Source organism: Heloderma suspectum, chromosome 5, assembly GCF_057233095.1.
Source record: "Heloderma suspectum isolate Gila_16-S chromosome 5, 16-S_ref, whole genome shotgun sequence".
NCBI lineage: Eukaryota > Metazoa > Chordata > Lepidosauria > Squamata > Helodermatidae > Heloderma > Heloderma suspectum.
In genome coordinates this window covers 130,390,497-130,402,241 of record NC_139462.1, presented here as the reverse complement: position 1 = coordinate 130,402,241, position 11,745 = coordinate 130,390,497, and the positions used below count along the sequence as shown (strand labels likewise).

Sequence of the window (11,745 nt, the reverse complement as noted above, 5' to 3'; positions counted from 1 at the left end):
CTCAGCCATCCTTTGGCTCTGGACAGGCTTGGAACAGTGGACAGATATTACGCATCTCTCCCTTGTTCCCTTTACCTGGCATGGCCTGCCCCAGCACTCCGCCAGTACCTGCTGCCCAGCCTCGGTATAGTCTGGCCCCCAACTCTCCCCCCACTGCCTCCGTCAGGTGGACACATGCCCCCTCGCTCCTGCCTATCAGGCAGGCTACCCACCTCTAAAAATGCAACCCTCGCAACCCCCACCAACAGTTAAACAAAAATCAACAAAATACATCCCCTTTACCGACACTGGCTCTCCCAGGCCACCTCAGCCAGCCAGCTTACATAGTCCTTCCAGGAAGGAACAGGTGGAGGTAGTCAGCCCAGCTGGCTCATGCATGTATTTATTTATTATTGATCTATATTTTTATCCTACTGTTCTGTTTAAGAGCTCATCAGAGTTGCTTTCAAGGTTTAAAAATAACTGTAAGTGCCATCTAATATCGAACAACTTGAAAAGATTTTTAAAAATCAAAGCTGTGGAGCACTTAAAACAGGTCTATGAGAAGGCCACTGAAATAAAGCCATGGTCCCTGCCCACCTAAAGACATTGAAAAGACGGCACCGGGTGGATGTCCTTTGCGAGAGGAATTCCAGAGTCTCAGGGCTATGACAGAAAAGGCCTGGCCCTTCATGCTAACTGCCACTGACATCAAAAACTTTGTACCAGAACATTGTTGGGGCTTTTTGCACCAGTGTGAGGATGGATCAAGAGACCTGTCATGTGCTAAAATGCCAGGTCAAAAGCAGCTATGAAGCACTAAAAGGGTCAATTTAGGTCCAAAACAAACCACATTTGACCCATTTGGTGCTCTGTAGTGCGAAAGTGGCCATGGGGGGGGGGAGTGGTCTTTTTTGTCACCATTAAATCAAGTGGCAGGGCTGGGCTGCACCCGGGGGGGCAGCTCCAGTGGGCCGCATGTGGCCCATGGCCCACATGTTCCCCACTCATGAAGTAAACAGTGGCTAACTGGATCATCCCATCCACATGTGTGTTGACATGCTCAAAGAACTGTATAAAAGGTTAGTATGACAGGACTTACCATTGCAGAACAGAAGCCATGTTGATTCTTTTCAAAGAATGGGGCTACAGTATTAATTCTACTTTTGAGCATGTAACGTTATTTATGTGGCTCTTATACTGAGTTATTTTTCTTATCTTTTGTTTATCCAAAGTATTCTGCTCTTTATAAAATGAACCCTACTTCTGTCTGAGAAAAGTCCAGTAGTGAAGTGTTTTTTGGCTGAGCCCATGTTGGCAGCGTTTGAACAACCAGCCACAGGAAATTATGCTGTTTCTTTCTTGCAACCAGGAGGCTGCTGCACAGCCTGCCGCTCCCACCCAGCCATCTCAAGCTGATCCCTAGGAAACTGCCTGAAATGTTCCTGGGGATGCCCCTCAGTAGTGAAGCCTGCAGCCTCTGTACCCTGGGCTTCGAGCCGTGGGCCATGGTAGCCAGGAGGCCTGAGTGTGTCTCTGCACCCCACCCACTCCGTCTTGCGTCTTCTGATGGTGCCCCAGGTTTGGTGCCCTGTTTTCGCAATGTTTTTGGGGGGATCACTTAAGAAAACACACACCACCACTGAATAAACAAGACCTGCTTGTGGAGAATGACTTTATATCTGAAACCAAGCCAGCACTTCAGTCACGTTTGATGATTCAGTCGTTGAAACACTGTAGAATTTCCAGTCCAGTCTTCAACGTTTTAAAGCTCTTGAAGACTAAATGTTTTGACGCAGCATTTTTGCTATTCATTTTCTGGTCATCGATCTGGTCATCATTGTTCCTTCAAATGCAGCTCATAAATTATAGTTATAGCTTGCTAATCCAAGGAAATAAAAAAAATCTCACAGTTCACTCAATTGCTACATGATTGCTTAAAGAGGAAATAATTTGTGAGATACTAAGCCGCTAGTTTCCTTGTTGCACAAACATGTTGTAACTTTTTTTTTTAATTAGGGGAGACACTCATTTAACAAAGGAAAGTTTTAATGAGCTGGAGGAAATTCCTATGTGTGGCCCATGACACTAAAGTTAGTAAGAATCCCTGAAACCAGTGCTATTTTTTTTTTATTACTGATGTATTCTGGAATCTGTAACTTTGTAGCTCTTGTGTTATTTATAAAATATATAGTGTGGAAATAAATATACCTAGTTTTTGTTTTGCTTTTTAGTTTATGAAGGCTTTCAGTTTTACATGTTGGCCAGGATCCAAAGAATAATGCAATTAAATAATTAAGCCCAAGAAAAGATCTAGACTCTGGTTTGTTTTTCTTTAATAGCAATCCCTCTTCCACACTCCATGACAAACAACTGCTGTTTAATGATTTAAAAAAAAAAAAAAATCCAGTGAACTAGAACAAGGGCCTTGAGTATAGGGTTGAGGCTAAAAACCATCTGAAGTTGACTTCTTGATACATACTGGAGAATTTGTTTGAAAATGAATTGCTTGGGGTGATACATGCCTATTGGCAATTATGGCTCACATGCACTGTTACATAGCGCGCATACCAAATGAATGAGGACGGCTGAAACATTCTCAACCTACACAGAACAAAATTGGGTGTGGGCCTTGGCTGAGAACTTTGGAGCTTGTTTTGTAATATGCATATATCAGCCTTCCCAACCTAGTTTCTCCAGATCCGTTGGGAGTACAACTGCCATCATCCCCAGATGGGGTTGTAGTACAACACATCTGAAGGGTGTCAGTCTGGGAAAAGCTGGGGTGTATAACTGACTATGAGCGACCATCATAAGCACACCATCACCACTTCTCCTTCTAATGCTAAACATGGTGGTCTGGTGTCTATCAGCTTAGCAGTGAAATGTGGCCACCCACACTTCAAGACAGCCATTTCTGCATACTTATGGGACCTCCCCAGGTACGCAGAAAAATATTACTTTGTACATTAAAAGAAAGGGGGGGGACCCCAAACAGCTTGACAAAGACTCAAGTGGCTTCAAAGGCAATTGAGTGAGTGTGTGTGTGTGTGTGTGTATGTGTATGTAACGTGGGGGCAGGAGAGAGAACTGGCCTAAGCCTCTAAGTCTTAACAGCACATAATATCCTAGAGAACTATATGGGAATGCTTCAGGTGAGAGGAAAGCGGAAATGACTCTATAGCAATATATTGCTATACATAGCAGCTTAAAGCTACATAGCAATAAAGCGCTCCAGTTCGGGGCTGACAACAACCAGCTCTAAACCCAAGCCCTTTAATGGTACATAACACAGTGGGGGAAGATCTCAGGAGAGTGGAAAATAAAAAGCTGCCCTTCCACACACACACACACACACACACACACACACATGCACACACAACCAACCCCTTCCTCCTTCAGACCCCAAACTGAAGCTACAGGCTTCAGTTCTAGGCTGATTGGTGCTCTGAAGAAAAATACTCCTCAGAGAGGCTGGGGATAACACTGCAAGATTTTGTTGTGATGTCCTAGAATCTTCAGTTAATATGAAACACAGCTGCTAGGATACTAACTGGGACTGGCTATATGGAACAGATCTTGCCAAAACTTAGTTATACTGGCTGCCAGTCTATTTCTGGGTACAATTCAAAGTGCTGAACGCTGATTACTATCTATAAAGCCCTAAATGGCTTGGGACTTGGGTTCTTGAAGGACTGCCTCCTTCCACATGAGCTTGACTGAACCCTCCCTTATGCTGAGTGTTAAACCACTGGGTATGTTTGCGGTCATTCAAAGAAGTTGATCGTTTAGTAAATTTAGTAAATTTAGTTTGGCCTTCGTTATGCGAATTAGTCAGATCAACAGCGTTTTAGGTTACAGACTTTTTTAGCCTCCACCAGCAGCCTAAAGCTAAGATTTTTAACTATCTTTGCACAATATTACGTAGACGACTCAAAGATCGTTTTGATGGATTGCTGTGAAAGTTGCAAATGAAACTGGCACCAGCCTGCAGTACGAAACTTGAGTGGCATTTTTTCATCAAGTCTTCTCTTAGGGACTTCTTTTATTTATTTATTACGTTTATATCCCACCTTTCTTCCATCATGGAACTCAATGGGCTACATGTGGCTCCCAGGTGGTCTCCCCTCCAGGCACTGACCAGACCCAGACCTGCTTAGCTTCAGCAAGGTGGCTGCCTCATGAGCCTTCAGGCTATGCCCTGGAACCTTTTGAATGGGCCAACTTTGTAGAACACCTTACTTCCCAAAGCTGACATCTGATTCTGGCATCTGTCACTCTCAACTCCTTTCTCCCCATAAGATCTTATATTCCCACAGGTGGAGAAAATTTTGTTTGGCTTTGAACTAATGGATTAATTGGCATCTGGACAGATTCTTCTCTTCCCCTGTCTCCCTGCTCTATCTCCTAAAACCATAGTCACTTCCACACTGCTTTGTTCTCTTCCTCATCAGACTCTGAGTCGGTTCTTATGCTCTGTCAAGATGCTTCTGCAAAAGTGCTGAGCCCAACCCTTACACCTTATTCATCTGTAGCCTGCCTTCGCCCTGCCCCCACCCCCAATCATGAGTTTTGGCAATCCAAATATAGAATGCCCACCCCAGGGAAGTTTGCCTGGCACCAAACGTGACCTTTTGGTGCCAGGCAAAGACTTCTTTATTTCCCATTTTCTGGAATGTCGTTTCCCATTTCTGCAATAATCCAAGGCCCCCCTCCAGGTGCCAAATGAGGTGAGGTGGGTGGCTGCAAAGGAGGGGGCCTTGGATGGGGCCACATAAATGGGACCAGGGGACCACATAAATGGCCATGGCAGGCCACATACAGCCTGTGGGCTGCATGTTACCCATTCCTGCCTTCTGAAGAAGTATCCGAAGAAGAGATCTGATCTTAGCAATGGACATTTTGTCATGGTTTTGTATTTTGCTGTCATTTTGTTATCTGTATGTTCTTATAATAACTTTCTTTGTTTAAAAGGGTACCTTTCCCACCCTCCCCAAAACTTTCCCTGCTGTGCTATATAGACTTGAGGACTGAGTGCTTTGCTATACAACAACGGAGCAGGGGAGAAAGGTTTCTAGAATGTTGGAAAGGAAAAGAGTGTTCCTTTTCTTTTTCCAGTTTCAGAAACCTCCCTGTACTGCACAGGTAATTAAAGCACACACGCATATGCATGAAAATGTAAAAACCATATTCTATTGGAAAAGAAATCAAAATAATTTATAAATAATTCATGACTTAGGAGACATTTAATTTTATCAACCACAGAGATCACGTCATAATTGGAAGCAACGTTACAACAAGGCTTCCTAATGATTCATTTTGGGATAAAAGAAGAGGAAAGGAAGGCAAACTATGCAACAGAAAGCAGAACAAAAAAAAATCTCAGAGTGCCTAATTTTATTCGAGCCCAACTCATTTCAGAAAGGTATCTTTCCTTCTTCTGGGGCTAATCCAGAAAAAAATGCAACCCTATAAACAAATACATTGATATTGTCACTTGAAAAAACTTTTTAAATGCTTTAAGCACAAAAGACATTTCTTTTATAAAACAATCTTATCCATTAAACTTCTAAAAATGGGAAACTAAAACTTACTTCATTCCTATCACAGAAAAACGTTCTCCATTACATTTCTTGAGTGACCTTTGGATTTGACTTAAGTATAACTTATTGCAAGGGAAGTAGTATTGCATGTGGCGAAATGCTGAATGTTGTAGAATTTATCATCCACCAGATTACTGGATGTCTGTTCCTTATTTGTGTGTTTGCAATAAACGCAGTGGCCACAAGGATGATATCCCTGAGGTCTCGGCTCCCCAGAGAGCAGGCCACATGAACTTTAGTGGATTTGAAACTAGAATTGCTATGAACTAGCCAAATACTTGAGATGTATTGGTTTTCTAAAAACTCATTAGAGGCTTACTATTTTAATCAAGAGTGTCTTCTACCAGATGTCAGTATTTATGAATGCTGTTGAGTAATTTGTTAGCTATGCTATCATAGGGCAAACTGCAGACTACACTGTTATTACATTTTGGATCTTGGGCCGTTGGAAGATCCTCACTCTTATGGCAATCCCGTCTTTTAGCCTTCTTTGTGACCAGCTGACTGTATCATCTGTCATGTAATTGGTTTTGCAGAAGGCCAGTTTCTCATTAAAAATAACAAGAGAGAGAAACAATCTTAAAAATTCATATGGCCGGTTGTGCCTCATATGTTTTGGATGGGAACTTGTCAAAAGAAACATACATTTTTTTCTGTGGGTTTTTTGTACACTGATGTATGTACATTTGCTCAGCCTTTTGTTATTGTAATACACAGAAAATAAATCTTTTTCTTGTCACTGGGGCCTCAAATTGTATGTATACATCATGGGCATTAATCCATGTAAAAAAAGCTTGAAACTCAATCCCTCAAATAATACAAATATTGTCTATATATCTCTAACAAATTATTAACTCAGAGGACCAAGAATTTATATCACCAAATACATTTTTAGTTTTGAAATCTCCCATCTAAAGATTAGCCAGCTCTGAAGCCATAGCTCATCTTATGGCTACTCCCTTTATTCTGTCAATAAAATTGGTTGTTAAACATAAAGTAATGTTTACATCAAGACATTTCTTCCAAAGGCATTATAAAAAATTGTGAATGTGTGGGACAAACTCTTTTAGTCCACTTCTCAAGCATACGTTCTGTGATTGATAACGCTTAAACTTGTGGAATGCTGGGATATGGAGCAGCCTTCTAAACCCAGGGTCCTCCAGGTCATTCCAGGATTCCTGTCCATTGGCCATGCTGGCTGGGGATGGTGGGAGTTGAAGTCCACTACATCTGGAGGGCACCAGGTTGGGCAAGGCTGACACCAAGACTTCACAACAATGGCTGCTCACATAACACCATCACCTTTTATAGTTTTATCAGAGAATAAAACATGGTGCTGCTTATGTTTGAGGCCATATCTGGAACAAAGGGTTTAACAAATGAATCTACATATTGGGATAGATTTTTCTAGGGCTGAATTGTTTCCCAACAGTATGGGACAACCCGAAGGCTGACATGTTTCTTTGTGAATTATAGGAAGTATATAGAAAAGAGAGCTCCTAAGGTTCACATTTTGTAAAAAAAAATAAAAATAATGTTCTAATGGAGAAGTATATCCCATTAGCAGGGTCTCTTCCAGAAGGGCACTTGTGGTAATCATTAACTTCTTGGTGTGGTCTGCTAGACAAAGAGTATAACATAAAGTACATGAAGTTGTCTGAAACCTTCCGCCTCATAATCCTCTCTATTTTGTATAACTATCGCCCTTCTTTAGTCTGTTTCTTTAATAAAGGTGGAAGATTGTCTGAAGATATATTTCCAAGGGCAAGAAGTTCTTGTCAGGATAAATTGAACCATGGCCAGTATGAACATTTCTCTATTTTTTTTCAGGTAAGTCTTGTGGCATTTTCCTTTGAAATACTGCAATAGAAGGTTCAGTTGGTCCTGGAGGCACTCATGGTGATGGGGGAGGTAGGGGGTTGCTTTCTATGCTCAGAGAGAGTTCAGAGATCTGTAGGATATAACGCAACAGACTCCCCTTTGGAAATGCAGCAGAAATTATATTCAATTGATTATGAAGACAAAATATTTAGAAACAATTCACCAATTAGGAGGTGTTGAATTGCCATGGGAGGGACCACGGCGTAACTTTACCACAAGATTTCCTAATGACTCATTTGGTAATAGTATCTTGCCTGTTCTGGGAATTTCCTGTGACATGGCACTTCAGGGCAAGTGAGAGCCAAGACAGTATTTAAGCCAGAGGGTTTGTACTTGAAGCTCAGTCAAACACAAACCTTCTCAGGCAAACAAGCATCCTGCCTTTCAGGACCTCAGCCAAGAAAGACATTCTTTGCCTCACCATGAATACCACCGTCGTTGCTGCAGTTCTGGCTCTTTTCCTCGTCTCTGCAACTCTGACAGAAGGTAAGCAAACTCTCGATCCAAACTAGCATTTGTATTTCTATCCTGAAGACATTTCTGTAGAACTTTATTGAAGACTCTCACAGGGGAGCTCATTGCTTATAATGCACACCTTTCCAGCTGTGCTGTAGAATGCTATAAAAATAGAGCTTCAAAAGGCTGCTGACCCCTTGTGGAAAATATACAGAAATGTTTTTCATATTTCATATCTCGGTCTTGGGGTCGTTGTCGTTTTTACTTCTTCAGTATAGTTTACTAAATAAATTTGTGGAGGATAGAACTATCAACAGCTATTAGAAATGATAGGTAAATGGAACCTCCAGGTTCTGAGGCAATATACCTCTACTGGATGTTGGGGACTAGATGGGCCTTTAGCCTGGAAGGCAATTCTTATTTATCTTATTTTTACTTGTTTTCCCAAAATCAAAATTCTATTGATCACGCTAGGTTAGTCTACTAATTACAATTAACCTTACTCATACAGAGATCTGTAGCAGAGAAGACAGCACTGGTAGGAATAGCTGAGCTGATGCTAATGACTTCAAGTCCGTAAAGACAGGAAGTGCTTTCCTCGCTTAATGGCACTGAATCAGGCTGAAAGAAAGGGACCATGTTAAAGTGATGCTTTTGGAAAATAGTTTCTAACCAGTTTTTTAAAGCAAAAAGATTTTGTAGGGAGAGTTACTCTGTTTGACCAATTTCTATTCCTCTGTTCCTTCATAGGTGTCTCATTGGCCCGGATAGGGAGTGAACTCCGATGCCAATGTCCAAGTACCCATTCTGGATTTATCCCACCCAAAAACATCAAGGATGTCAAGTTGACCCAAAGTGGCCCCCACTGCAAGAATGTTGAAGTCATGTAAGTGCACTTTTAACATCTCCGAGTGCATCTTGACACAAACGAGTGCATTTAGGGCACAATTAACTTAGGATGTTCTGCTGCACAGCCCCCATTGAAAAGAATGGGACACTTTTGTGCATCCCCCATGTATTTCAAACTGGGGCTTCTGTAGGAGAATTTCCCAGTGGATTCTACATTTTGGGCTTTCACCCTGCTCCCTGCAATTTAAAGGTTGTTTGTTTATGACGATGATTTCCCCATCAGCTACTTATAACCAAATACCTAGATGTCATGAGGTAGCAACGTTCTGCAAAGCAGATGACTGACCTCTTCGTTTTCTTTTATTGCAGTGCAACTCTTAAGGATGGCAAAGAAGTATGCTTGGATCCCTCAGCAAGATGGGTGAAGGTGATCATCGGGGCCATGCTGAATAAGTAAGCTGTCATTCTCTTCCCATTTTAAAAGCTTAACCCAGTGCAATCGTTTGTATATTTGCTCAGAAGTAAGTCCCATTGACTTCAATGGGGCATGATTGTGGCTTAAATCTTCTTCTTAACAAGGCTCATGAAAGAGAATTTCCTGGTGGATCTGATCCTCCCTTTCTCTTCCCACTTCGGTCATGCCCCAAATCCACCACTCTTGCCTCTGCACCTGACAAAAGTTTATAAAGCTGGGGAATCATAACGATGTTCCAACTGCTGTCAAAACAAAGCAGGGAACATTTCACGGAACTGGCCACGGAGAAGCCACCATGGCACAATGGGCTAAAGAACCAGTTTCGATGTTTCTGAAACTGGGCGTGCCTGAACAGTGAGTGACTAGACAACACCAGTGAACATGGCTCTTTGTCTCAGGGTTTCCCTCCATTAACTGAATCAGACCTTTAATGATACTGAGCATTTGTAAAACCGTATCATTTTTTTCAACTGATGTAATTCTGGGCCCTTCTACTGACTTGTATGTAACCTCTTCTTGCCTTTCCTTTATTCTAGGGCTCAAGCCAATACTGGATCACAGCTCTAAGGAAAACTTCAGAGTCTCTCACCTTTTCCTGCGTCGAGCGAAACTGAGCCATGTCAATCAAGCATACTTTTTGAGAAGATACTCTATATTTTTATATATCTATAACCAGGAATACATATTTTTCTTATTCATATATTTATTTTTACAACTGCTCTGATAGAAAGCCTTTATAAAGATATTTAACATATGCATAAAAGAAATACCATACACTGGAAGCACAAAGGTGAGAAGGGAAATGATATGAAGGAGATCTGGAAAGCAGCAGAACACCTTGCTAAACGCAACTGAAATGACACCAAGCCTACTATTATAGTAAAGCAAATTGGCAACAGATCCTGCTGCCCTGGGGCACAGGCAAACAAATACAGTTGCATCAAGAGTACTGTGAATCACAGCTAGCCTCAGGCTACCGATTGCAAGCCAGTGCTGGTGAGAGTGCCAGCCCCAGCTTCAGGAGAGTCAGGTTCAAATCCCCATTCAGCCATGAAATTCACTAAATGACCTTGCACCAGCATTATCTGCCAGCCTAACCTACCTCATAGGGTTGTTGTCTGGTTGTGGGGGAGAGAACTGTGCTGAGAACCAAAGGAAAGGCAAAGAGCCTCTCAGAAATGTACATTGTTTTCAATGCGAGTGTTTCTTACCTACTATTTCTAACTTACTATTTATTAATATGGCCACAACTGAAATAGTATTTATTATACTAGAAACCTTCTGCATCTGATAGAATTTCTAAGTGGCCATATGTAATGTTGAGAGAAATATTTATTTAAATGGATTGTCAAAAAAATAGCTTGAGCTTTCCCAACTTGAGAATTCCTTACATAGAAATTGCATTCTTATTTATGTATTTATTGAACAATAATGTTGAACACTGTTTTTAAAAAAGTATTTGTGCAACTGATTAAATTATTTTAATGCTGAAATACAGATTTGCTTATCTTTTTTAATGTAGCAATTAAAATGGCCACAGGCATGTTGCTTTACTTGCTTAATCTTTGCAGTCTATGCTGAGAGAGATCTCAGCAATAAGTGGGACATGAAGCAACATAGTCCCCCTGCACACACATCTTGTAAATGTAATGTGAGCATTTTGGCTTTGGTAATACACGCAAGACCCCTAGAGCCTGAGCCCTGGGCATGGATGAAAAAGGGCAGCAGCTTCAGGGGGCTGAAGCCCCTGTGTAAAGGAGAAAGCACGTGGGTCTTTTCAGCTGAGGAAATGCAGATCAAGGGAGGGCATGGGAAAAGGTCTTTTTTTTTTTTAAATCCTCAGTGCAGAGAGAGTGTTTTGCATCCCGACTTCTCATACTAGAACTCTGATGGACAAGTGCCACATTAAATTTGGCTTTGCTGGCTTCTGGCCACTAGTGAGGAAAACCAGTGGGAAAGAGTGCCTTGGGAAGTGTATGAGGGAAACAGCCTGAGGGAAACAGCCTCTTGCCTGCCTGCCTGCCTGCGTCCTAAGGAACCCCAGGCAGAGAAGGAGTGGCAGCCACAGGGTGAGGATCCCCACAGCTGGATAAATTGGGGGCGGGATGGGGAAGCCCAGAGAGCCGCAAGGAGCAGCTACTGCTTAATCCTGTTGCGCCGGGAGGCAGAAAGTGAAGTCTCAGGCTTTTTTCTTAAAAGGGGGCACCGGGATAGAGGAGTGTTGAGTGTTACCAGCCCCCTCTATGTCATGCTTCCTTGGTATCAGTCGGGCAGCCCCAGGTCCGGCGGCAGGGTGCTGCTGGCATAGCTGGTATGGGAGGGAGAGTGAGCCCTGGCAGGTCCCCGATTTTAAAAAGAGCTGCTGCTGACCTATGCCAGGGAGGGAAGGGAAGAGGCACGGCGATGGGGCTCAAGCTCCCAAGACGTCATTATGTGTCGGAATCAGGCCTCTTCAAAAAGGCAGAAGAGGAGCACTAAAGGTGCTTGCAGAGGGCTCACTTC

General features: G+C 42.3%; 1 protein-coding gene across 1 annotated transcript; it reads left to right on the top strand.

The window, feature by feature from the left end:
- The first annotated feature begins 7,805 nt into the window (after positions 1 to 7,805).
- On the top strand, positions 7,806 to 10,803 carry LOC146344474 (interleukin-8-like). The gene is made up of 4 exons (XM_084857456.1): positions 7,806 to 7,949; positions 8,670 to 8,805; positions 9,138 to 9,221; positions 9,780 to 10,803. Exons 1-4 carry the CDS (start codon positions 7,886 to 7,888, stop codon positions 9,808 to 9,810), a joined length of 315 nt encoding a protein of 104 aa, XP_084713582.1. The 5' UTR covers positions 7,806 to 7,885; the 3' UTR covers positions 9,811 to 10,803.
- Positions 10,804 to 11,745: the final 942 nt, after the last annotated feature.

Coding starts and splice junctions, on each gene's coding strand:
- LOC146344474 (XM_084857456.1), top strand. CDS start 7,886: ATGAATACCACCGTCGTTGCTGCAGTTCTGGCTCTTTTCCTCGTCTCT. Junction 7,950..8,669: donor CTCTGCAACTCTGACAGAAG/GTAAGCAAACTC, acceptor GTTCCTTCATAG/GTGTCTCATTGGCCCGGATA. Junction 9,222..9,779: donor ATCGGGGCCATGCTGAATAA/GTAAGCTGTCAT, acceptor CCTTTATTCTAG/GGCTCAAGCCAATACTGGAT.